At 46.5% G+C, this 27,829-nt stretch overlaps 1 protein-coding gene across 3 annotated transcripts in view; it reads right to left on the minus strand.

Annotated features, from left to right (window-relative positions):
* Nucleotides 1-203: 203 nt before the first annotated feature.
* Nucleotides 204-27,829, minus strand: part of LRRC8C (leucine rich repeat containing 8 VRAC subunit C) — a 122,155-nt gene continuing 94,529 nt past the window's right edge. For all 3 annotated transcript variants that reach the window (XM_047785347.1, XM_047785346.1, XM_047785348.1), the window contains one exon: nucleotides 204-6,168. In XM_047785347.1, the coding sequence (XP_047641303.1) occupies nucleotides 3,895-6,168 (2,274 nt within the window). In that variant the 3' untranslated portion in view covers nucleotides 204-3,894. The remainder of the gene's footprint in view (nucleotides 6,169-27,829) is intronic.

The raw sequence follows: 27,829 nt of genomic DNA on the forward strand, positions 1-27,829 counted from the left end.
CTTCCCTCTCCCCAAAATGAATTTAAGGATGCTGCCTTTATCAGGGAGAGGCTCTGGGAAGAGGGAGGAAGACGGGGTAGCTAGTTTGGAACGCTGGTGTGAAATTAGAGTAGAAGCATGTCACTGAGGCCTGAATCTGAAAAATCAGTGCGGGTCTAGTTGAGACTGACCAGGGTGACTTATAACGTGTCTGAAGAGACAAAAAAAAAAAAAAAAAAAAAGCTGAGACAATCTTACAGGCCATGGAGGCATTCCTTTCGCTAGTTACTGTGCTGTTTTTGAGATGGAACACCACCTACCCTGAGTTACTGAGATCTTACCAAAAATGTGAACTGCTTGCATGGCCTTATCCCATTCAGGATTCACAGAAGAATGTACGTTGAATCTTAATTTAGTTTCTAGACACAGCTCGAAAGGGTTTTGGCATTTATCTCATCTAGCCACGGCTGAGTCCTGCTGACCGTTTGCACAAAGACAGCTCTCATGGATGTTGACTGTTTAAGTAAATGTATCACTACAGTTGATCAGGTGTGTGGTATGAGGAAGAGAGTAAATAAAACTTCTTAACAAGGGAGTTTTCTTAGAAGTAGGAACATAGTAACAAACTTTTGGGGGAAATGGTAACAAGAGGTATAAAGATTTGTTTCTTGTCTTTCTTATAAGCAGAAATTGTTAAGAGAGCATATTGCAAGAATTTCCTCATCCCAAGGAACCCAAGGAGGATCCCAGGTGGCTTCAGCACCTCTCGACAAAGACGGCTTGAGAGGCAAATGAGGAGGCACCTCTAACTGGACAGAATACTCGTAGCAGGCTTCTCTCCAAGCCTTGCTGAAAAAGCAGTGCCTGCTGCCCGGGATGCCATGTGAGTCGTTGGAACCCATTATCACAGCTGCATGGGAACCCAAGACAGGGGAAAGGGGGAACAACCAGCACATCTACAGGCGTCCGTCCGTAACAGGTTTCACTGTATCAAGAACATGGATGTTAAAAGTGCTGTGTCAGAAGCAAAACAACATGAAAACCAACACACATCTAGTTTGCCGAGGTGTGGTCTTAGGCGAGTTCCACTGGGATATACGTAGATGCTTTGTCTCAGCCAGACCATCACCAGGCAATGGTCTGTTCTACACGTCACCATTAGAACTGACCCCAAGGTATACTCGCCATGGGTGTCCAGGAGCCGTAGGATTTAAAGAGTACATAGGATGCTTTTATATTTACATAAGCGGTTTCGCATGAATCTTATAGAAGGTGGATAAATAGAGCAAGTTGTCCCTTTTCAGCAAGAGCACTTGTAAGACATGAAAGGGATCAGGTGAAAAATCCCTTTAACACTGAGTTGATTCATTAAAGAACTTTAGAAAAGTCAGCAGTTCATTTACCTGAGTTTCCCATTTAAAGGCTAAAGAGTAATTAAATGCTGTTTACTTAGGAATGTGAACAAAAGATATACAATATTAAAAGGGCCAGAGTCAGAAAACCTCGACTCAAGATGAAGTTCGAGTATTCTGGATTTTTATAAAATCTAATAGAAACATCTATGAAGTTTCCTTCCTGGTTAAAACATGAAGTCAGAACTCTAGTCATTTATTGGACGTTGTTTAGAACTTAGGTTGGGGGTCAGCCTGTGAAATAATGAAGAAAGAAAGTCAAATTCTTTTGGCATGTTGAGTAAATTGTCACAAAGACCTAATTGCTAGTGACTAACTTCAGTTATGAACCCATATGAGATTCTGAGTTGACACCAGATAAAGACTTGAGCATAAATATGATTTTTAACCTGAATAGATCCCTTTTTTAAGGGGATATAGAAAACAACTATAAATGTTATCCAGAAAAATAGTGCACCCAGTGTTTCACCAATAGTTATCCAAGCTCACCTCTGGAGAGGGGTATTCTTGTCATGCTCAGCCACTGACAGTTTTTCAGGTTTTGGTTGGTCTGTTTGTTTCAAACAGGTAGGGCTATAAATACAGCACATCGGTCATGATCAAGATCTAACAACATTCTAGAATTGAATATTTTTATCCTATGAGAAATAACCATGTTGCTATTTTAAACATATTGTTTCAGTTCCAGGTTGAAATAAACACACAGCGGTAGGGTATCACCTTTTAACACTTGACCGTAGAGCAGAAACAGCAAAGCACTTTGGTCTACGTGATTCAATTTTTAAATAAACGAAAAGCATCTCTTTCTCAAATCTTTTACCCCATGATGTATCATAGCATTTAAAACACAACTGAAGTACGGAGATCTGCTGAGCAGTCCCTACAGCTGTGTTCCACGTATGACTCAAAGTCGCTTTACGCAAAAAAGCCACCAGGATTGAGAAGTAAATGTACAAGCAGCATTTTGAAACCCCAAACCACTTCCCTGCTTTTTCTGCTAGGTCGCAAAACTTCCTTAGATCAGACCAGGGCTCCAAAGACAGTCCATGTGAAGTTGGAGCATAAAACCAAATTCCCGTGACAGGAGTATTGGTCCTGGGTCGAGGGCACAGGTAGTGCTTTCATTTTCCTGTTCCACGCAGCTTAAGAGTCAGTGAAAACAATTTGCCCAAGACCCATATACCATGTTGGATTTTTAAATAGAGAGAGGGAAATGAAACTTCTGCTGACCACCGGGCAAAAGCTACTCCTAAGTGACATGTACTGAGCAATTTATTCACCCTTAAAAAAAAAAAAAAAAAAAAGGTAATAGAACCATTTTAGATGAGATACTTCTTTTAAGCCAAAGAGAGCTTCTGTGCTTTGCATCACTGGCATTTTCAGCACGGGCAGGCTCGAGAGAGCTCCATAAGTATATGTACATAGAGGCCGATTATTTTGCGTGACAGGCAGACGTTCGGTACGTCACCACCGCCACCCCGCGCAGGGGCACAGCACACCCAGCTCGTTCACGGAGTGCTTTAGCAGTGCATTTTTTCCATTAGATGTATTCAAATATCAAGATATCAAAGATGATCAAATTACTAAAAAACCAGGCTTCTAATTCTGATTTTTAAATTCAATTACTACTTTAATTAAAATAAAGCTAGTTTCTCTAAGGCGGGGCTCCCGTTCCCACACAGCCATCCTGGTATCAAAGGGGAGGACCCTTTGTCTTCCCTTCGTAAGTGGTACTTTTAAAATATTGGTAAACATGCAAATCTGTTAAACTATAAATAACTATGCAAGGAAGCCGATCTTGGAAGATAATTATCTTTACTCACTGACAAATCCTTGCCTAAGGATAAAGAGCTGTCAGGTATTTCAAAGAATATAACGTATATAGGGTTCTGTTGGCGGCAAGGGGGAAATTTGAAAATAAGAGTCTACGACAGTGCCCTTTTGTGAATTTACACTCCAGAGAAGGATTTTCTGTAGAATGAAGGACTTGGCCAATGGAAAAGGCAGCTGGCGTTAAAATAACTAGCATAGCTTCCTTGGAACACATACGATGGAAACAAATATAAGGACTCTGTATAGGTGTCAACGAGCTAAAAAGGACCTTGGCAAAATATCCTCATCTATCTAAAAAATACCAAAAAGCATGCAACGTACAACTCCCTCCCTTTCGCAAGAAGGAACTGAAAACCAAAACCAAAACCAACAAACAAAACCAAAACGACAACAAAACCCCCAGATGGAACCATCGGTTTCTGTCAGTAGCCAACAACAACAAGAGATACATTAGGTTCCAGCACAAATAAAACTTTAAAATATTAATACTGAAAAAATACAATTAAATTTTTATTAAAAAATACAAACGCCTCACGCAATCCCTGTGTACATTTTGTTTCGTGTGAATAAGAAAAAAAATTCATAAACTAGGAAAGGCGTTAAGCTTCCCGAATTATTTATACTGTATTTGGTAGAAGCATGTTTCAGTCAAGCTTTCAACAAAAATAAGCTACTCTGTTTTCATTTGCTCCCGGACGTCAGAAGGCAGAGTTTCAAACAGAGCTTCCTCGACCACCAGTCCGGCTCGCTTCAGCGCGCGGCAGTCGCCCAGCTCCGGAGGCAGGATTTCAAAGTGATTGCCCTTCACGTCTAAATAGGAAAGGAACAGCAAGTTTCCGATTTTCGGCGAAAGCACCGAGAGGCTGTTCTTCCCAATCTTGAGTGTTTTGAGCTTCTTGCAGAAGTAGAGTTCGTCCGGAAGGCTCTCCACTTTGTTGCAAGTGATGGAGAAATACTGTAAACTCTGCAGAACCCCGATTTCGGGCGGGATAAAGCGAATGTCATTGTAGGACAGGTCCAGGTATCGGATTTTGTTGCACAGGAAGAGGTGGGAAGGCAGCACCTCTATTTTGTTGTGGCTGAAGGACAGACGCTCCAGGCTGGTGAGTTTCTTGATGTGCTCCGGGATGTAGGCGATGCTGTTGTGCCACAGTTTCAGCACCGTCAGCTTCCTCAGGTGCTGGAAGCTCACGATCTCCTCTATGGACTTCAGATTGTTCTCCTTGAGGTCCAGCTCCTGGAGGCTGAGCAGGCTGAACACGGCGTGCGGGATGCGCTCCAGGTCACAGTGGACCAGCTCCAGCTCCGTCAGGTTGGTCATCTTCTTCAGGTTGTTGAGCATCACCAGCTTGGTGCCGTCGTTGTGGACGCACATCTTCTGCAGGTGGCTGGCCACGTCCACCACGGCCTGCGGGATTTTGGTGACGTTGCTCTTGATGGAGAGAAGCTTGAGGCTCTTGAGGTCCCGCAGAGACTCGAGGGTGACGTTTTTGGAAATATCGTGGCTGAGCGAGCCCACCAGGTAGAGCTCCTCCAGGCTCCGCAGCCCGTACATCCAGGGAGGCAGCTCCCTCATGTCATCGAACTTGACGCTCAAGACCTTGAGGTTGTCCTTCAGGAAGGAGAGCGCCGCGCTGTGGATCTTGACCGAGCACTGGTGCAGGGAGAGCTCCTGCAGGCTGTCGAGCTGCGCCACGGTGGCCGGGATCATCACGTTCTTCATGATTTCCAGCTTGAGGGCCTGCAGCTCGGTGATTTCGAACACCGTGTCGGGCAGGCCGGACAGCATGACCAGGGGCAGCTCCAGGCGGCTCTGGGCGTTGGTCTGCAGCTTCTGCCGCAGCTTATCGGGCGTCCACTCGTTATTGAGGTTCAGCTGCTTCAGTTTGTTCTCGCTCACTTCCGACAGGAAGACGGCGAACCTCTTGGAGTACAGAGGGTCATACTGGTCGATCATGTGCAGCATGAAGGCAAAGTCGTTTTTCACGTCGGGAATGTCGTCAATGCCGGTCTCCTGGCGGACGTACTCGAAGGAGTACTCCCGCAGCGAGCGGTAGAAGAGCCAGTACAAGGTGTAAAGGCACGTCAGGCCGTAGATGCTGACGAAGCACAGGTAGCAGAAGGAGAGCTTCGAGAACAGGTGCGCCATCGTGTGGTTGCAGGAGAAGTTTTTATATCCGGTCATGTCCTGGATGTCCACGTCGCAGTCCACGGTGAACTGGACCTTGGAAACCAGGGCGCTGTTGTAGGCAATGATGATCAGGAACTTGATCACCTTCAGGACCGTCTGGCGGACATACATGGCGTACAGGATGTCGCCCTCTTCCACGTGCAGCCGGAACTTCTTCACCTTCTCGAACAAAGCCTTGGCTTGCTCGCCCTCCTTCTTGTCCAGAGCCCCCGCGGTGGACTTGTCCACCACGAACTTCTCAGGGATGGACTTTAACGACTGCGAGTTGACCAGGCTGCCTTCGGGGCCCGACTGGGTGGTGGTGGACCTGCTCATGTTGTTCTTTCTGCTGTCCTTTTCCTCCGAGTCCTCCCCGGACACTTCCGACAACGCGCGGGTGGTCCAGGGGGAGTCGAAGCACTTGCCCAGGATGGAGATGAAGTGTTCGATCTTGGAGCTCGAGCCGGGGAACTTGAACCAGAAGTTGCTGCAGAGCATGAAGACCAGCGTGTGGATGAGGACGAGGTACGGGAAGTACTTGGCGTACCAGTGCAGGGCGCGCTCGTAGCACATCTGGTTGATGAAGCTGTACTGCTGGAGGTCCAGGTCCGTCTTCAGGCCTTTCATCTCCACCGTGACCGGGTGAGTCGGCGCCGGCTTCGGGGGCGGCAGCGGGGTGGGGCTGGCCGCCGCCTGCGAGACGTTGGAGACGGAAGCGTGGTTCTGAGAAGGCTGCACTCTTTTCGGCAGGCAGATGATCTTGTCTTGCATGACCTGGAACACAGAAATCATATTTTCAAATTACATGACTCCGAGAGCTGGCGTAATGGCATTAGTGCGGAGAAAGGAGCAATAACGTCCAATAAACGTCCATTTCCTCTGCCTGCGGCATACAACACTCCGTTCCGGCACCGAGATGTTCCTTCTTCGCCCACGTGTTGGAAAAACGAAAGGCGGACCTCTGCGCCTCGCGTCTAACTTAAGGACACACAAGACGAAAAGTTTTCTTGGGACGCAGAGCAATGCACGACACGGTGCGTATCTGAAGACCATTCATGCACGTTTAAAAATGTGCATTTCTCCCGCTCACTGAAGCCCGGGACCAGCAGGCATTGGTCTGCGATGTATAGTCGCTTATCAGACTCGGTCTGGACTTGGAAGCCTCCCAAGATTATGTTTGCTTGTGTATGAGAAGTAAAAGCGTTCGAAGAAGGGAAATACGGGAGAAATGTCTGTCTTTGCCGTTTCCTCTTTCCTCTCTACCCAGAACCTAGATGTGCATGGATGAACATGGAACGGCTTTAATAGAATGGGAATTTTGTTTGTTTGTTTGTTTGTTTTGCCATTTCTTGGGCCCCTCCCACGGCATATGGAGGTTCCCAGGCTAGGGGTCGAATCGGAGCCGTAGCCGCTGGCCGATGCCAGAGCCACAGCAACGCAACTCCTAGAATGAGAATTTACTAAGCATTTGTAAAAACTGTTTCTTTTTCAAGAGATGAAAGATTATAGAAATGGGAGTTCCCACTGTGGCTCAGCAGGTTAAGAACCCAACGAAAGGTCCATGAGGATGTGGGTTTGATCCCTGGTCTCGCTCAGTGGGTTAAGGATCCAGTGTTGCCATGAGCTGTGGTGTAGGTTGAAGACGCGGCTGGGAGCTGGTGTTGCTGTGGCTGTAGCGTAGGCCAGCAGCTACAGCTCTGATTCGACCTCTAGCCTGGGTACCTCCATATGCTTGCAGGAGCAGCCCTAAAAAGAAAAAAAGAAAAAAAAAAGCATACAGAAGTGTTCGAAAATAAAATAGTTATGTCTAAACTTGCTGCTTTTCACACAAAATCTTACATCAACTTCTATCCCTCCACCAATGCTTCAATTTGTTGAAAAGAATATTAAGCCCCAAGAATGTCCAGCAGTCCCATAAGATTGCATTTTGCGTAAGAGAGGACGTGTCCTTTCTGCAGGTGAGGTAGGATGAGGTGAAATCCACCTTGAATCCGCCCGGAGGAAGCTTCCCAGGAAAAAGCACACGTAAGTGGAATTATCTGAACAATGAGCACACGGTTCCAATAAAGAATAATCCGCAGGAAACAGCAATGACATGGAATTAATAATGTGGGAAAGTCTACTTGTACTTTCACATGTCAAATGGCTGGAGAGCCATAGTGTTTAATGATTTTGCAATGGCAAAGTCCTTTATATTGATTGCTTGAAGTAGAAACTGAATCTATTACAAAAGGACGGCTATGGCATGGGACTGTGACCTCAAGCTGGCGACACAGCAGATACAGCCCCCTAGAGAGACGCACAAGGTCTGACAATGCTGCGGGGCATCCAGGGTAGTAGAGCGTCTGGGGTGTAGGGACCTCAGCATATATTTGCTGAGAAAGTGAATGAGTCCTGACTCTGGTCCTTTGAGTTCAGAGTTGCTAAGTCTGGGCGTGGACCATACCTCTGCGAGAGATGAAGAGAAGGATGCTGATTAGAGCAGTGACAGCAGTACACTTTCTGTTGTGCTTAATATGCAACCTTCGTCCAATAATGTCGTGGACATTAATGATTTTAATTGTCAGCCTGACCTGATGAGGCAGGTGCCCTTGGTATTTCACAGACGAGGAGACCAAGGCACAGAAAAAAGCTTGAATAACTTGTTTAATGTTATCTAGGCCAGGCCACCTGGACCCAGAGCCCACATTCTTATTTTATTTCCCCGGAGTTCTAGGACTGAACCAAAACGGTCCCCGTTTGACTTTAACCTAAGTAACAAGTTACCTTCTATAAATTATGCATGTTTTAGGGAAGAAGCTGCGCTCCTCCCATATGCTATGCAGATAACAATGAAAGAATGAGGTTAGGGCGAGACAGGAAGTTTCATTTATAAAGATTTATAAAGGCTCCATCTTGGCATATATAACAGGAGACTACTCCTTACTATGTAAATCAAAAGAAGGCAGGGAAGAAGGAAAAACGTGACTGCATTCAGAGAGTTCAGTGACGACAGAGGGCTGAGAATGTCCTCAAACACCTTTCGCACTTGCCTACATCAGAGGAAAAAATGTTAAACATGCCTACATTGATGTAGGCGTAATTCTCTCCATAAAGTACTGCCAATCCATATGTCAAGTATTAGAAAGCTTGATGTCTTTTTCCTTGAAGTTTAAAATAAACATAAATCGGGAGTTCCTGTTGTGGCTCAGCAGGTTAAGAACGTGACTAGTATCCATGAGGATGCAAGTTGGATCCCTGGCCTAGCTTAGTGGGTTAAAGGATCTGCCATTGCCATGAGCTGTGGTGTAGGTCACAGATGTGGCTCGGATCCTGAGTCGCCATGGCTGTTGGTGTAGGCCGACAGCCATAGCTCTGATCCGACCCGTAGCCTGGGAACTTCCATATGCCAAAGGTATGGCCCTTGAAAAAAAAAAAAAAAGACAAAAAACAAACAAACAAACCCCAAAACCAAAAACCAAACCCATACATAAAAGTTTTCATGTTAATTTCATATTTCAATGGGGCAGCCTTTCTACTTCTTGGGGGTCCCACCCACTACCTTGGAAACTCCTGGAATAGACAATAGTAGGAGAAAGGCTAGACAGACAGCAGCCTTTCCTGGAGAAATATCAAAGAGAGGAAGAAAGAAATTCAGTGTTTGGAATCATGTTCTAGATCCTTTCCCACTCAGGGCCTCACTGAACGCCGCAATAACCTGTGAAGTCGGCAGAAGGCAGGGAGTCGAGTCCAGCGTGGACAGGAGAGCGTCCCCGGGCACCTTCTCCGAGAGCGACACCTTGAGCTGCTTTGTTAACAGGACGTTGTTGATGGTGCGATGAAAACAGAGATGCAGTGGTATGAACGCAGGTAAAAAGGCAGACGCCTTCTGGGGGCGCCAAATCCCTGCCCCGCATCCAGGTGGCCCCATGACTGCCCTCTGTCCAGCTCTACCCCGGGCTTGCTGCTCCCAGGGAAGGTGAGAGACCTCTGGACTTGGCTGCTGCAGAAGGTTTCAGGTGATGCCCTGTGCCAGGGGGCCCAGCGGAGGGCGAGCATGGGCTGAAATCCTGCTTCTGCTCCCCTGGCTTGTGGGATGACTTTTGACATTCTGACAAAAGCACCTGATTGGCTAGCATCTGCCATGCTAGAGACGGAGGTCATTTTCCCTCCATTCTACAGAAGAACCCAACTAAGGTTCAGAGAAGTCCAGTAACTTGCCCATGTTCGTGCAGCCAGGAAGCAGCAGAGCGGACTGACATGTTTCCATCACTCCAGACAGTCGCTTAATTTCTCCAAACTTCTGCTATGATGCTTTAAGAGAACAGACCAACCTAGGAGGGTAATTCATAGGCAATTTCCAGAAGTTCCTTTCAGACTATGGGTGTCATATGTCTCTTTCAATCTTCATGAAGATGTAATTTTTAAAAGGTGTCTATTTAAGTCCCAGGAAGGTCAAGAGAATAATTTACTTTTCCAGAAGCTAACTACTTAGAAGCAAGCAGAGAGTAGAAGGAAGATACTGGGATGCAGTCACTAAGAACAATAGCTGCTCATGCTGCAGAGACAACACATCATAAGAGGGTTCCAGCAGAGATGCAGCTCGGAGTAGAATTCCCCAAGAATGCAATGGCAGGTTGTTGGCCCAGGACTATAAAAAGGAAGAGGGCAGGTCACGGGGTCCAAAAGCAAAGAGTGTGAGGACTTCAAGAGGGAAACAGTCACAGGTGAGAGGAAGGCGGTTACCTCTCGTGGTTAATAGACACAGTGTTTCTGAATACGGAGAAGAACTGGGAGGAGCATCTGTATTTTTGAAGGAATAGTCCAAAAGAGAAAGAGGACAGAAACATAAGGCAGACCAGCTTCCTCTTAAAAGGAAGGGTAAAGGGTGTTTTTGTGGTATCTTTGTTAGTAGCAAGTTGTAAGAACTTGAAAGTTTTTGTTTCCTTTTCCTGCTCTTTGGAGAAGCTTTTGTCTACTTAAACCTAGTCCTCACTTTTCTTTACCTTTTCCTAGAAATTTAAAGATTAGATGATAAAACAAGCCTTAAACAAAGGCTGCCAAACAGATTTCAAATGGTAAGTTCCAGGCTGCTGGTGCAGGACTAAGGGGGGGCATGTTTGGGGTGAGGGCAGGGAGAAAGCCCTCGATCCCATCCCGTTCTACCAAACCCTGAGGCTCAGAGCATCCCTGCCAGGTCATTCACACACGTCCCAAAGCGGAGGAATTCCGTCCTTTTCTTTTGGGTAAACTCTCAGACTGCCTTTAGAGGAAAATACATTGAGCCTAGAGCTGCATGGAATGTCTGCCCAGGGAGGGGGTGAGAATGAGGGAAAGAGATGAGGATGGAGAAGAGAAGCCAGTTAAAAGCAAGACGAACGGGAGGTTCTGACCCAAAACACAGCCAGGAGAGAAAGTCACTTTCCTAAAAGTAAATATGAAATGTTGAATGACACCATCTACGTTAAAGAGAATTCCCAAATTCGTCTGGGAACGGAGAGACACAGGAGGAGGTGAGTCACCGAGGGCAAAGATCAGGTGGAGACAGGCAACAAAGAGGGCTACGCCAGCTCCTCTGTGCAGGGATGGACCAGCTCCTCTGTACAGGGATGGACCAGCTCCTCGCTATAGGGATGGACCAGCTCCTCTGTGCAGGGATGGACCAGCTCCTCTGTGCAGGGATGGACCAGCTCCTCTGTGCAGGGATGGACCAGCTCCTCACTATAGGGATGGGCCAGCTCCTCACTATAGGGATGGACCAGCTCCTCTTTACAGGGATGGACCAGCTTCTCTGTACAGGGATGGACCAGCTCCTCGCTATAGGGATGGGCCAGCTCCTCTGTACAGGGATGGACCAGCTCCTCGCTATAGGGATGGGCCAGCTCCTCTGTACAGGGATGGACCAGCTCCTCACTATAGGGATGGACCAGCTCCTCGCTATAGGGATGGACCAGCTCCTCGCTACAGGGATGAACAGGGTTGGAGGTGGGAGGGGTGAGCCTGCAGAGCAGAGAGGGGCTGGCGTCGAAGGAAGGAGGTCAAGTGACATGGTAGGAAGCTGGAGTATACATTCATTATTTCTACTCTGAGATGTAAACACCTTTCTGTCTTCCCGAAAACTTTGGTAAAATCCCCCCCCCCCACGCGTGCACATGCATGTGTATATTCACACCTTCTGTAAATGAATTTTGTAGGAATCGCAGCAGAAAAAGGACTACATTTCATACTTGGATCAAAACTGAACAAGGAGGCTTTGCCTGGGATGGTAAAAATCCATAATCTAAACTGTTTCCATGGAAGCAGGAACTGGGACCCTGAGAACATAATTCTTCCAGGAGTCTGCCACAACTAAGAGAGGCCACGGACTGGAATTTCATCCAGTATCCTCTAGGTCCTAAGGAGCAGCTGACATCTAGGTAACCAAAAAACATACAGCGCTCCTCAAGACTTTACAACTAGAGTCCCTGGAGGAATAAAAATAATCATGTAAAATTGTTCCGTGACTGCGATAGTATCTAAGTAACATTTCTGGAAAAGAAACACAGGGTTGCAGGAATTGAAGAAATGGGCTCACTAAAATTTGGATTTATGAATCTCATTCGCAAACTATTTTGAGGTAACACAGCAGCTGTTTTCAGGGAAAAATTCTAACGTCAATGAAATAAACTGAGTTTCTTGCTTTTACTTTTTATAGGGGGTGCTTTAAATAGAAAGTAAAATTCAAGTTTCCTTAAAAAAGGAAATAACTCATCCAAACTATGCCCTGGAATGCTGTTCAGATCTAGGAAAATACATCAAATATTTAAAATTGCACCTGTGAAGTTTATACTAGCAATGAGACGCATTTTTAAAAATTTCATTGACGTGCAGCTGATTTTCAATGTTGTGTTAATTTCTGCTGTACAGAAAAGTACAGATATATATATATATATGTCCTGTTCACATTCTTTTCCATCATGGTTTGTCAGAGGATACTGAATACAGTTCTCTGTGACGTACAGTAGGGCCTTGTTGTTTATCCATCGTACATATAATAGTTTTCCTCCGCTAGTTCCAAACTCTCAACCCTTTCCTCCCCCTCCTCTGCCCCCTTGGCAACCACAAGTCTGTTCTCTATATCTGCAAGACTGTTATTGTTTTACAGATATGTTGATTTTTTTGTTGTCTTTTAGATTCCACATATCGCATAGCATTTGTTTTTCTCTTTCTGACTTACTTCACTTACTATGATAATCTCTAGGTCCATCCATGTGGCTGAAAATGGCATTATTTCACTCTTTTAAATGGCTGAGTAATATTCCATTGTGTGTGTGTGTGTGTGTGTGTGTATACCACATCTCCTCTACCCATTCATATGTCGATGGACATTTAGGTTGTTTCCATTCCTTGGCTATTGTAAACAATGCTGCTTTAAACATAGGGATGCATGTATCTTTTTGAATTAGAGTTTCGTCTGAGTACACACCCCGGAGTGGGATTGCTGGATCACATGGCAACTCCATTTTTAGTTTTTTGGAGACCTCCATACTGTTCTCCGTAGCGCCTGCAACAACTTACCTTCCTACCAACACTGTAAGAGGGCTTGCTTTTCAAAGAGCTGCATTTTTAGGTGGCGTATGTACACACTTTATCCCATACTGAAATACTCTGCAAGGTCAATGTAAAATTAGGGCTTTTTAATAGTAGTTTTCACAATTTTAAATCACCTATGTTCCCCTTTATCTTTGGATGATACATATTTGATGGGTGCTTATTTGACTCTTACTCCCTTTGTTAGAATCATAACACCCATTATTATAATGTAAAAATAAGATCTCCTTAATTTAGGTAGTTTCCTGATAAGCACTGGAGTGAGAAGCAGCAGGGCCCTGTGGTAACATGTTGAAACAGTATCACATGTGCATGAATGAGACACTACAAGGCTGAGGTTAAAACAATACCAAGCAGAACCAAACCAAACCAAACCACTTAGCTTCAGAGAGAGCGCTTGAAAAAACAAAGATAGAGCAGCACAAACAAGGGCCAGCTTATCTATTACATGCAGGGGACATAAACGACATCAGTGGGGGGGGGGGGGTGCAGGACGTGTGCAACAAAATGCTGAGAAGTTCTGAATGTGCCTCAGCAAAAGGCACCCCCTGTGGAGTAGCTGCCACGTCAGCTATCAAGTTCGAGACCCCCCAGGGCAACACTCCGTTCAAGGTCAAAAGCCCAGGAAACAAACAACTAAATCAGTCGTGAGGGTTGTAGGTGCTCCAATTCATGCTTATCTTTCACAATGGACTTCATCATCAACTTTATGGGCTAGATCCGGAAGAAGAAATACTTTGGTGATATTTTTATTGGGATTACATTACATTTATAAATTAATGGGAGAAGCGCTGACGTCTTTATGTGTGGATGCTTCCTCTCCATGGTGTGTTTCCACTTATTCGCATCTAATTTTGTGTCTCCCAAGAGTGTTTCGTAGCTTTCCTCAAATAGATTTTGGACATTTATTGTCACGTTATGCCTAAACATTTTATCTTTTGCTATTACAAATCTTTTTTTAAGAGGACATGCTTAATTCTACAGGGAGTATTCTCCTTTCACCTGACCTGCTCTCCTGCCATCCCTCAGGAGGCCCTAAGGAGCCTGGTGCCTATGCCTCCGGATCCACGTCTGTGCCTTTACATAGATAGGACAGAGAAACACATGGACTCCTACTCAGGGAACTGTTCCTGCACCTTGTGTTTTTCAAGCCGACGGTATGTCTTGGAGGCCCTCACACACCGGCACATACCTACTTCCTTCTAAGGACCATGATAACTCATGGTGCGGATATGCTAGAATTTATTAAAAACATTCCAGTGATGATGGGTTTCTAGGCAATTTTTAAATTCAAAACCAGTGCCACTCTCAAAAAATTGCACGCTGCCTGACTTCCACATGGCATTCTGAAAACCAGGCCAGAGAACAGATGGGTGCTTGTCAGAGGTTCAGTGCAAAGGTTCAGTACCAGGCATTCCGTGGGGTGTTGAGATTCTTTTGCATCCTATGCACGGGTTACAAGAATTTATGCACGTTTTAAAATTCAAATTTATGCTCTGTTTTGGTAAAGGCTGCATTCTTGAAGATGGGTGGCCTAACTGCTAATATTAACAAAGCTGCATCAGCTTTTTTGTTTTTTTTTAATATCTTTCCTTCATCTCTATTTTGCACCTTTGTGATTTTATTTTTTTTTTAGGTGTTTGTTTCAAGGACATTGAAAAGATACAAATGAATCACCTCTTCCTTCTTACAAGTGAACTTAATCTATTACATTTTGTTGCCCTCCCTCAGCTTTGGAAATTTATTAATATTTGGATTTATTTCCATATTTCAATTTTTACGTTACCTTGTCTTCCTCCTTCCTACTTTTCTGTGCTTTGATAATATTTTCCACATCTTGTAGTTTCCATCCTGCCTCGGCTGGTTGAGAAGGTGTAGATGATATTTCTATAATAAAGGTTAGCTATGATTTCTTAAAAGGTATACATTTAACGCTTTTTGGAATCCCTACCCCCCCTCTTCCAATAACTTTTTTTTTTTCTTTTTCTTTTTAGAGCCATACCCAGGGTATGTGGAGGTTCTCAGGCTAGGGGTCAAACCGGAGCTGCAGCTGCCGGCCTACACCACAGCCATGGCCACGTGGGATCCAAGCTGTGTCTGCAACCTACACCACAGCTCTTGGCAATGCTTAACCTACTGAGCAAGGCCAGGGATCCAACCTGCGTCCTCATGGATACTAGTTGGGTTCGTTACAGCTGAGCCACAAGGGGACTCCTGGTTTCAGTTTAATCTTAAATGGTAGTAGATTAATACCGCTCACTGTCTATAGCTAAGGGCTTCCTTCAATTTGGGAAAATTTTCGCAAAATCTCTTTGTCTCAAAAATTGCCTCATCATTTCTTCTGTTTTTCCTGTGATTCCTATTAAATGTATGTTAGAGTCTCTCAACTCAGCTTCCATGGGGTGGGGGATGCTTTTTAACCCCTGTGGCTCTCTGAGTCCTGTTCTGCGTAACTCAGGACGCTCGTCTAATTCATTCTTCTTCCTGCAACTGAGAACAGTCTTTTATTCTACCTGCTGACAGGTTAAAACTCAGTGGCCTTTTTATTTCCACGATTTCTAAGTGTTTTACATCCACTTGTCTTTACGTCATAGCTGCCTGCTTTTTAAGGTTTTGTCTTTCTCTCTTTGACCCCTCTACTTATTTTTTCTGCTTTTTAATTTTTTTTAAAAATGTGTATTTTTAGTGAATATAGTTAACTCCATGGTTAGTCTCGAAGCTTAGTTTCACGTCCAGCAGAGTGAGTGGTTCTCCATCGTGTGCTCTTTTGCGGTTTCTTGCACCCCACCCAGGCCCCTGTCCCGCAGAGGACTTGTCAAGATGTTTCGGAGTTTCACTGTGATGTCAGGATCTCGCAGGTCCAGGCGGCGAGATGGGGGAGGCTGACTCAGTTCCTGGTTGGGGAGGCGCCCTAGATACACAGTTTCCTCTGCAGCACCAGCTCCTGCTGCCAGTTAAAGGCCATTCTTTTTAACTTCCTTTTAGGAGCGAGGGCCTTGGGCTACAAACAGTGACCAGGCTCCAGGTTCTTATCTTGCTTGGCGCATTTTTAGTTCCTTTACTGGCAGGCGCTGAGCTGCTGGCCGCTACAGCCTGCATTTGGATGGGAGCCCAGCCACTGCTTCAGCCCCACTCTGCTCCACGGAAGTGTTTATCTTGTTTCTGAGTCCATGTGTGCATATATTTTTTTGGTGTCTCTTTTTTACCTTATCATGGCTGTACATGGTGAACAGAGGGAGTGCTTTCACGTGTAACTCTTGCTTTGCTATCTGTTTAGGAGAGACAGAGTGTGTTGGAATATAAAAAGGAGTCCCTAGACACCTATTATGAAGAACCAACATTGCAGAGTTAAGAACCAGACTAGGACCCGTGAGGATGTGAGTTTGATCCCTGGCCTCACTCAGTGGGTTAAGGATGCAGCATTGTGGGGTAGGTTGCAGATGAGGCTTGGATCTGGTGTGGCTGTGGCTGTGGTGTGGGCTGGCAGCTGCAGCTCTGATTTGACCCCTAGCCTGGGAACTTCCAAATGCTTCAGGTGCAGCCCTAAAAGAGCAAAAAAAGAAAAAAGAAAGGAATAAAAAAGAATCAACATGCTTAGGGCGTACCACACAAGGTAAATCTGTCCTGTCCGAGTCCTCTCCCTCCCAAGAAAAGGCTTAATTTCTTTACACATCGCTCCCTAACAGCAGATGAGGGTACTTATTTTCCTATAACCTCAACAATTAAGTCATAGATTTGACTATCTTACCGCTGAAAGAAGTGAGAAAATTTGCTGCATATGATAAAAGAGCAGGCCTCATTCTAATAGGTTACCCTGTGTTCCGGGCGTATCCTTTCGATTGCGGCCTGTTCCTTTAAAAGGTGGGGCTTTGACTTGGTTATTCAAATACAGCTGGTGGCAAAGGCTTGGACCCCGAAGGAGATCATCTAGATTTGTTCTTTGTTCTGAGGGAACAAAACACGTTATCTCTGCGGATCGAAGAATGACCTTGCAAGAAGCGGATCCCAAGACCTACTCCCCAGGGCTCGTTCAGACGCAGAAGGACACCCTTTCCTTTACTAACTAAGACTTTTCCAACATCTGCTTTTTGCTAACCAGCACAGGAAAATCAGGGAGGCAAAACCAGTGTTCACTGTTCTAAAAGCGCTTACGTTCTTGTTGGAGAGACATAGACAGCTATGTGAAAAGTCAAACAGGGAGTTCCCACTGTGGCCCAGCAGGTTAAGGACCTGACTAGGATCCAAGAGGATGTGGTTTCAGTCTCCAGCCTCACTCCCTGGGCTAAGGATCAGGTGTTGCCGTGAGCTGTGGTGTAGGCCGGCAGCTGTCGCTCGGATTCAAGCCCTAGCCTGAGAACGAGTGCAACACGCTGTCTACACATCCAGGGTAAGTGCAATAAAAGCTAAGGCTTGCAGGGAGCCGAGGAGGATTCAAGGAGTCAGGCAACTTCATGTTCGCCTCGGAGCGGCTGGATTTGGATGGGTTTTAGGGGGAGGGGAAGGCCGGACCTCACGGGTTCCAGAGACAGAAGCCAAGGGCTGCACTGGGGAAGAGCAAGGGAAAAGGTTAAAAAGACGGGGTGTCGCTACTCCTTTCTGGGGGAGACCCATGTCCCCCGGGAAAAGGGATGGAAATGGAAGGGCATTAGCTTCCCTAAGTTCTCAGTTAACGGGCAAAGCGAATTCATCCTGTTCTCTCAGAAACAAGAGGCTAGAAGACAAAGCCTCTCTCCTCAAGAGAGGTGAGCGTTCCCCTCAGCAGGGAGAGGATTAACTCTGAGGATGCAGATTTTGTTTCAAGGCTAACACGGGAAATACTGTAAGTACCCAGAAATCCTGGTGAGAAAGAAAAGGAGCTGAAAAAACGGGGAAGACGTTTCTAAAAGGGCGAAGGTGGAGAGGCGTTCATCTCAGCAGACCTCTCCGCCTGCTGGTCTCTGAGTCCAACACACGCGTGTTTGGGGGCGATCGCCGCTGGAGCTGAAAACAGACGCACCCCTGAGCACCCCCACCACAGCTTCCCTCCCACCGCACAAACAAGTCCCTGTCTCCACGGGAAATGGGAAAGCCCAGCTGCAAGGGTGTGGCAGCATTTCCTGCCTGCCGGGCACAGTTTCTTCCTTCTCTGATGCTGTTGAAAAGGTATATGAGGGTCAGGAAGTAACCCCCTGCGGATGGAGGACGTTCAGACCCAGACGGTTAACAAAGAAGAGTGGGAGAGAGAGAGCCGTGTAAAGAAAACAGCCAACTTTTAAGATGTTTCTTTTTTTTGTCTTTTGTTTTTGTTGTTGTTGTTGTTGTTGCTATTTCTTTGGGCCGCTCCCATGGCATATGGAAGTTCCCAGGCTAGGGGTTGAATTGGAGCTGCAGCCACCGGCCTACGCCAGAGCCACAGCAACGCGGGATCCGAGCCGCGTCTGCAACCTACACCACAGCTCACGGCAACGCCGGATCGTTAACCCACTGAGCAAGGGCAGGGACCGAACCCGCAACCTCATGGTTCCTAGTTGGATTCCTTAACCACTGCGCCACGACGGGAACTCCTAAGATGTTTCTTAATAAACACAAGGGCTAAGTGAAAAGTCTGTTTTAATTGGGTGTCCATTTCCCCAAGAGCCATAGGAAAAGAAGAAGGAAAAAAAAATCATACTTTCCACCTCTGAGGCATGGAGTCAATGTCCTTGGGGGAAGAAATCTAAGGGATTGAAGGGATGGGCTGATTAAAACTCAGAATTATTATTTTTATTATTATTTTTTAGCTGTGCCCGAGGCATGTGGAAGTTCCTGGGCCAGGGACTGAAGCCGAGCCACAGCAGTGACTCAAGCTGCTGCAGGGCCAACGCCAGATCCTTAACCTGCTGTGCCAGAACTTCAAAACTTAGATTGTTGAATTCATGAATTCTCTCGGTGGTAAGGGGTAGCAATGGTACCCTTGCTATAAGAGTCCTCTGTACATGACTGAAAACCAGCGAGAAAGCCAATCCTCTCTCGTGAAGCATCATCAGAAATTGTTCTTCCTGAGCAAACATCAAATGCCCCTGGTCCGCTAGAAGAATTAAACACTGAAACAGCTAAAGCATAAATCCTGAGTCATGACTATAAAGAACCAAAATATATGGTTAAACAGAACCCGAGTAGGTTTTTAAGGCCTGACGTTCCCTCTATCACAGCATCTGCAGAAACCCAGTGTAACGGTCTCTCATCGTTTTACCTCCCAGACTAGTAAGATCTCTAGAGGTGAGCTCCATCCTTGCTGACACTGCCCGGGAGGCGGCGTGCACCAACTGGAGGAGACCACATAAACGCCGTGCCCCCTCCCGAAACGAAAATAAACCACCACAAGAGCAAGTACGTGCGTGCGCAATCAGAGGCCAGCGAGCATCTGGAACTCTCTGCCTCCTCGCTGCCTCCCCCGAGATGAAAGAGCTCATTTCACACATCCTCCAGAAACAGCCAAGTGATGTCAGCTTGGTGATTCCTTAAAGCTGGAGCCGAGTGCTGACTCACTGGAGATACACAAAGACAGCGCCAGGCTGGGGAGGTACCACCGGTTCATTTCACTCCGAGTGAAGGAAGAAACATCCCCTCTACCTGCGGAGGGTCCCGGCATTTCCATGTCTCACTTTGCGAAGGCAGTTCTCCTACCGCTATGAAAACACATACCCTGACTCTTCCAGGGTCAGGATAACTAGACCTCCTACGACGAACACTAATTTTTTTTAACCTTTTAGCCTGAGACTTTCTCGCCATCAAGGATGCTTTCATTTCCTGTATCCTGAATTTTGGGTGTGTCTGCATTGTGCTTCCTTCCCCATCTGCTTTGCGGAAAGCTTCTCTCGGACACGCACGCACAAAGAAAAAAATAATAAGAAATGAAGGAATGGAGGAGATTTAAAATTGTTTTCATTTTGCTTCATGGCATTTTTCCATAAGTCAAGCAGACTAATGAATTATTTGATCCATGGCAATTTGAGATTTAAGTGGAACATATCCATTGCATAGTCAAAACCAAGTGAGAAAGTTCAGTGCATACATAGCAACTATGGATAAACATTACGAACACACTGTTAGTGGTTCGTAACCAAAACAATTTGCTTCTGTTGCTTAAAAAATGTGAAATATTTTTAATTATGCTCTTGAAATAATGAAGAAAAAGCTCTTTCTGAAGCAACCCCCGGTGATTGAACTCTTAGTTCTGTACTCAGCTGACTGATCTCTGGACACCTGGCAGGGCACTGGGACATCTGTGAGCAGGAGTGAGACAGAAGAACTTGGGCGCGTCCAAGAGAAACACACACCCTCTGGGCTATCCACACCCATGTACAAGCAACACAAAGACACACCGTTCTAGCACGGGAATCATGCAAACCAACCAACCAAAACCACTCAAAGAATCTTTTGAAAAAGGATCATTGTAGAAGGTTACTGTAATACCAAAGAACACTTGGCGACGGTCCTCAGCAAGTGGGTGAGGTGGACCGCCAGGCTGTGGTCCCATCTACGTGGAAGGACAGATGGCGTCACTGGCGAGAGAGAAGAGGCACCTTGCGAGGACATCCCAGAAGGCTTGTGGGGAAGGCAGGAGTCATGACAATTCTTAGTCATTTAAGAATTGGATGACTCGAAAAATTTTTTTCCCAGCCATGATGCTTGCTGGACGTTAAGCTCTCTGGACTGCAGAAATGCCATTAATTTGGTTCCACGCATTCCAGGCCAGTACATCTTTTACCATATAAGGTGAATTTCAGTTATGGACCTTTTCTCTTTTCTGACTCGTCTTGATAGCTGATCCCTGGGCAAAAGTCAAGGCTCTTCTTTGTTCCTCCTGACTTCTTTCCAGAAGAAAGAGGGCTGGTGCAGACACACACCCTAACGGAGAAACACTGGGGCTCGGTGCTCGTAGAGGGCTAAGGCTCTGGGTTTGGTAGGGGTTCTCCTTGGAGTCGGTCTGTCTGGAGTCTCTCTAGGGCATCTTTTGGGAGTCTGTCTTCTTCCCTGAGGTGATGTGAGAGGGGGGGTCTGGAGTCAGTCCTCTCGGAAGTGGATTCTGGCGCGGGGGGTCCCGAGGAGGCCGCTCTCATGCTCTCCTCCTGGCTCCGGGAGCAGCGAGTCCATTTCCCCCTCCCCACCCCTTCCATCTCCTTCTTCCTCTGGGGGCGGGGGGAGAGGTCGAAGAGCAGGGCAGGAGGGGAAGAGGGCTTCAGCATTTAGGCAGAGGAAGTCCTCGTGACTTAGTGGGGTTCAGGCCTAGGTCCCCAGGGCAGTGACAGGTGACGGTGAGGTGTGGGGCCAGAGCTCAGCTTTCCCTCCGTGCTCTTCTTCCTGTTTGTCCTCTGTCCGTGCAGCTGCTGCTGACGATGCCCTGGGAGAGGCAGGGCTGGGGAGTGGGGGGGATTGGGCATCTGGACCTGGACGTTAGCTCTCCCAGTCTGTTTGTCAGAGCCTCAACTGGTCACCCCACGACATGTGACACGTAGCAGTGCCCCAGATGAAGAGAGGGCATTTGAAGTGTACAATAAAGAGACTAAAAAGAATACATTTCTACTTTATTTTTTTTTTTTTAAATAACCTGTGAAATGGGAATGATACTGATCCTGCTCACTGAATGAAACTGGCGCAGAAAGGCTGCAATCATTTGGCAGAGTCCATGCTTTCTGCTTGAAGCTCTGGGGAACGATTTATCTTTTTAATGTGCTTGATCTACCTAGCTGCAGTTACAAAAATCAACCCAGATTTTGGTACTTCCAGGGAGCATATGAGGTTTCTTATAAAGTGCAGTGATATAGACAAAAAACCTATAGCTGCTACCGCAGAATCTCTGAAAACACACAGTTCGGTGACTGGCCAATACGGTGATGCCCAGAAGTGATCCGGAACGGGAGCTCTGAAGCGGGTCTCCATGTGCATGAGGCGTGTCCTGAGTCCAGTGTCCGGCACCGACATTTTAAAAGTTAACGTCATTGTCCCCAAACAGAAGCTGACATACTTGAATTTAAGGTTACGGAGCCTTAGCTTTGGGTATCAGGGCAAAGACTCTTGCCAGCTCTTAAGACCACTGTAAACCGAGCAGGGAGATGCCAACTCGGTTTTAAAATAGTTGACCCTGGGGGTTCTCTTGTGGTTCAGTGGGTTAAGGGTCCTGCGTTGTCACTGCAGCGGCCCTGGTCAGGAACTTCCTCTAGCCGCGGGCGCGGCCAAAAAAAGAAAATAAAAAAAACAAACAAAAACATAAAATAGCTAACCCTCACAGTGCCACTTAGCAGAGTTTACTTCTTAAGGAGGCTGAAGCCTTAAACTTATTACACGGTGAAAAGTCACGGGTACATTTAAGAGCCTTTATTCGTGTTTTTCCTCAAAACAGGAAGGGATGCTGCCTCTAACAAGCTCAAAGTCTTTATCTGCTCCACTCTTCCAAGGAGACATGTATTCAGTTTTACTTTACCACACAAGTCATTCCCTGTAACACACCACGTAACACATTTTTCTTTTCTAGGACTATAATTTAAACCATCCTACATAGAATGACAGGAAACTTGGTTTCCCCAGGTGGCCTTAACTATTTTTCCTCTTTTGCAGTCTATGCAATACATAGTCACTGCAAAAGGAAAACACCCCCACCCCCTACCCCCCAGTAAGGTGATTATCTTGTGTTTCAGAAGGATATATCTGTGAACATCCGTCTTTGCAACAGTTTAAGCATCTTCAGGGCCAAGACTAAGTTTGTGTGGTCAGAACCTAGCACGGTGACTATAACGCAGCATACTGAATAAACTGCTACAATGGATGAATGAGTATGTTATTTGGGGAGTTTCCATTGTGGCTCAGAGGTAATGAACCCGACTAGTATCCGTGAGGACGTGAGTTCGATCTCTGGCCTTGCTCAGTGGGTTAAGGATCGGGCGTTGCCTTGAGCTGTGGTGTAGGCCACAGAGACAGCTCGGATCTGGTGTTGCTGTGGCTGAGGTGCGGGCCAGCAGCTGCAGCTCCTGTTCAACCCCTAACCTGGGAACTTCCACATGCAGCATTTACTAAAAAGATAGGTAAATTAAAAAAAAAATGTTATTTTGCCTCTCCAGCTCTTCCTTAAGCTCCTTTGGGGGCAAAGATGGAGGCTTCAATTATTTTGTATTCCTCATAATACCTAACACAGTGCTGGAAGCCTAGTCAACATTCAATAAATATGCAGATTTATTTGTAGCTTCATAGCAAACATTTCATTAAGTAGAACACATTTCCCTATCACCAGATAGACTCAGAGAGAAACTAGATATTAATCTGCCAAGGATGCTAGAAATGAGATTTCTATACTGGATGAGAACTTACACTAAATCACCTCTAAATGCTTTTCCAAGTCTGAAGCCCTGTTATTTTTCTTTTTAAAAAGAAAGTTAACTTATGCAAGACCTTCTTAGAGCGGAACAAACCAGTATCATGAGCCATCATCATTACTCAGAAACCACTGCATTTTAAATGAATTTTTAAAAATCCCCGAAAGACTAAAGGATGCTAAATAGTTAATGACCACAAGCAAGCCCTCCAAAGTTCATCTGAAGACCTCATTGTTTAGAAAGAAGAAAGCATTTTCCCCACAAAACAACCCGGAGCTCATAAACTCCATTCCATGGGTAAAAGATCAAGTACTAACACGGTCAGAGAATTTAATCCACACGCCTCCTGTGGTTTCATCTGGGATGCCCATAAAATATTCTCCGCACCACATCCGTGTACACGGGCAATCGTCTAGATAAGAAAAGTCCGGTTTTTACCGTGACCATCAACTTGATCATAAACCAACCACACGTGGCCAAAAGATAACCAAGTTTTGTAAACTACACTCCATCGGTCTCCAGGAAGCGGTTCTGTAACTTGCTCAGCTGAGGTGCCTCAATGTCTACCCTTTTATTTTGTTTAATATACACAGATTTTGGCTGTGGTTTTGTAACACGGGACAGCACAGGGCACATCCGAGTCAGGACTGGCTGATCTATGACCAGCATCTCATCATGGTACATTCTCAACGGACGATTTCCTTCAGGTTTGTTGCTCCAACGTCAGGGCCTCGGTTCCCTCTTGGGCGCTGCGTTTGTGCTAATCCTCCTGTCCCGTCCCCGCCCCTGGGAGGACTGTGGTTAATCTCTGATATGACTGACGCAAGATCGTTTGCTACTAGCTGCTGTCTCTCCTTCTTGCAGGGAGACCTGCTTTTTATCACCTCGGCATTAATTATCCCACGCAAAGCTTTCCTCCATCCGTTTACGAGGCAGTTGTAAACTCTGCGTTCCTATAATTGTTTTCATCATTAAGGCAGTCAATGAGTTCTGAGAGCTGCTGAAGCGCAGTAACGCAGTCGTTCAACGTGCACCGCTTGAATGTCAGGTTTGAGGCACAAAGACGAGTACAAGGATGTATGAGACACAGATCCTGCCTTTTAGCAACTTGCATGGGTGAAGAGATACGTGGCTGTTGTTGTTTTTCCTTTTGGCCACACCTGCAGCATGCGGACTAGGGACGGAACCCACACCACGGCAGTGACAATGCTGGATCCTTAACCTGCTAAGCCACCAGGGAACTCCCAGTGAGATGCGTTCTTTTTTTTTGTTGTTGCTGTTGTTGTTGCTATTTCTTGGGCCGCTCCCACCGCATATGGAGGTTCCCAGGCTAGGGGTCGAATCAGAGCTGTAGCCACCGGCCTACACCAGAGCCACAGCAACGCGGGATCCGAGCCGCGTCTGCAACCTACACCACAGCTCACGGCAACGCCGGATCGTTAACCCACTGAGCAAGGGCAGGGACCGAACCCGCAACCTCATGGTTCCTAGTCGGATTCGTTAACCACTGCGCCACGACGGGAACTCCCGAGATGCGTTCTTAACATCTTCTTCCACACACTGGGGCCAGTGAAGCGTCCATCAAGAGGTAACACGAATGGCTTTGGTAGTTCACAAGGTCCCGGCTCCAGACCCTGCAGGATTAAATTCTCAGTCCGGACTCTGACAGGTCCCCAATTACACGTCAGAGGCCTGCCACTTGCGGGGGCGCTCACCTTGGGTCCGTACTGATGTCAAGCCTTACAAAGTGGACCCTCGCAAGACAGAACTGCCAGGGGCCACCCGCCCCCCTGCTTGCATGGCTCCTGGCCTCTTGTGCTTCCTTTGCCTGGAAGGTTCTTCCCCGGGTCCTCGAGGAACCCCTCTCAGGCGCTCTGGTTCTGCTCTGAGGCTCCTTTTTCAGAGAGGACTTCGTTGCCCTGTTTAAAGCAGGACCCCTGCCCGTCCCCTCCCACTGCTTTCTCACAAAGCACGTACGCCCGACCTTGTGCTTTGAACCGTCTGTTCATTTTTTGGGCAGGGATGTGTCATTTGTATCGCCGCCTAGCCCACCGCCTGGGACCATTCATAACATGTAAAGCGCAGGTGCTCTCGGGTCTCAGGACTCGTGCATTCTCCTTGCAGCCTCCCCATCACCAGGCCGTTCTCTCTCTGGGCGGGCATCTCCAACGACAGGAAACTCACCGTCAGACACGACGTTTTCAGAAAGTTCTCAACGTTTTGAAAGTTTGGGTTTGTATTGAACCGAAATCTTCCTTCCTGAAACTTCTGCTGTTGGGTCTGCTTGGCGTTCTAGGACACATGGAATTAGTTTAAGCCATGTACGCTGTCCACGTGGAAGCCCTTCAAGTGCCTGCTGTCTGTTCTCAGGTCTCATCCTTCAACCAAGCCTCATACAAGGGTTTTTGGTGTCTCTCTTCTACTGGCCCCAGTCTCTGAAGTTATGGCGTAACGTACCCAGAAACCAACATAGGACCCCCATAATTCAAAGGTCTCAGCCCCTCTCCTGAGCTGTTGGATGCTCACTGTACAGAAGCACACGGCAAAAACGTGCCACACACTCTGACTCACTCACTCGTCCCTTCGTCCCGCAGAAGGAACTCAGGCGAGCCCTTACACCTGACACCCAACGACTGCTCCTGTCTTTCATCCTGGGGACACGGGAGCGACCCCTGGAGACGAGGCCTGGCTTATAAAGTTTCTATTGCTAATAACGAGAGGCAATTCTTCCAACCACGTTTTTGTTTTTGAAACAAGGGGATGATTGATCTTAGAGCCAATGATTTACCCACTTGTGAAATTCAGAGCTAAGAAATTTCCTGCTCGTGAAACAGAATACGCACACAGGGATTTAGAAATTTATAATTGGGAAAGGGGTGAGAATGGTGGAGCTTCTGACTAGTATTCGATAAAAGAAATCTAGAGAAACCGGTTCATGCAGTCAGGGCGATCTGTGTGTTGGGGGTGTGTGTGGGGGGTGCCCTCGGGGTCTAAGGACTGGGTTCCCAGCACGCAGCGTGTCACCAGGCCCTGCAAAGCCCCTGTCTTGCTCCCTGTCTCCTCCATCACCTCGTCCTTTTCTTTTCCTCCTTTTTATCATCTTATCCCACTCGACTCCCCTCCACCACCACTAGTGAGCACGCTGCATATACATTTCGGCAAGTTTCTCCAAAAAATTCTAACTAGAAGTTTCTTAATATTGCTTTGAATTTATAATCTGTGAAGACCGAACATCTTTGTGCTATCAAGTTTGTGCCCTCCAAAGACATATGGTGCCTTCCATTTATTCAAATTCTCTTATAACACAATTACTAGATATTTAAGTTTTTTTTTTTTTATAAAGTTCTTGCATACTCTTGATTAGCTTTATTCCTAGATACATGAGATCTTTTGTTGCCATTTGGAGTGGTTTCTTTTCTTTTTTTCTTTCCCCTCCCTCCCTTCCTTCCTTCCTTCCTTCCTTCTCTCTCTTTCTTTTGCTTTTTAGGACCGCACTTGTGGCATATGGAGGTTCCCAGGCTAGGGGTCGAATAAGAGCTACAGCTGCAGCCTACGCCACAGCCACAGCGATGCCAGATCCGAGCTTCGTCTGTGACCTACACCACAGCTCATGGCAATGCCAGATCCTTAACCCCCTGAGCGAGGCCAGGGAGTGAACCGCATCCTCATGGTTCCCGGTCAGATCTGGTTCCTCTGTGCCACGACAGGAACTCCACTAGAGACTTTTAAACATGGGTTTTGGTCATTTCACAACACAGGATCCACAAGAGTAACTAAACACACAATAAATGTCCTTTGCTTCCTATGCGAAAAAACCCAACACTCTGTCAGTGCTTTGCCATTCGAGGGAAATGAGGGCTTGCTAAGCAACTAACAGGCAGCAGGATCATAACAATCCGGGGGGGAGACGGAAGGAAACGCTGCCCCTTCGAGGACCAGCATTGGCTGGCAGGAGATCATCTAAGAAAAGCATTTAGATTCATGCCCTGTGTTAAACCCGAGAGAGAAGGGGGAAGTTACTCATATATTATCCTCGGGGCCAGGAACTCACTGCACATTAAGTTGTCAAGGGGATAGATGGCAAGAAATAAAGTTCTAGGGGGAGAAAAAACAGTATCAGTTTGAATAAACCACCATAACAAGGAAGTCCTAACTAAGGCACATTTTCTGTTACTAGATGTTAACGGATTTTGAAAGAGGGGTTTGCTCGCAGCACCCACCCCCTTCTCTCCAGGGATGGGAAAGGTTGCTCTTCAACTTTATTGTCACCACTGGATGGTTTTTGTGTCACGTTCGCCCGGGGCCAGGTCCTGGGTACACAGGAATGTCATTAAACTTATCTTAGACGAGGTCTTCGTTTTACGCCTACCCGTTGGTGCTGTATCTCTTATTTCATCAGGATTCTCGATTTTACCTTCAACAGCAGGCTGATCTAAGTAGGAATTTTTGCGTCTCCATCTGTAAATTCACATTTGGCCAAAGAAAAAGACTGACTCAAGATCCCGGGTAGCATGGGACCAAGGACTGGGGGAGAGAGC

This window comes from Phacochoerus africanus, chromosome 6, assembly GCF_016906955.1.
Source record: "Phacochoerus africanus isolate WHEZ1 chromosome 6, ROS_Pafr_v1, whole genome shotgun sequence".
NCBI lineage: Eukaryota > Metazoa > Chordata > Mammalia > Artiodactyla > Suidae > Phacochoerus > Phacochoerus africanus.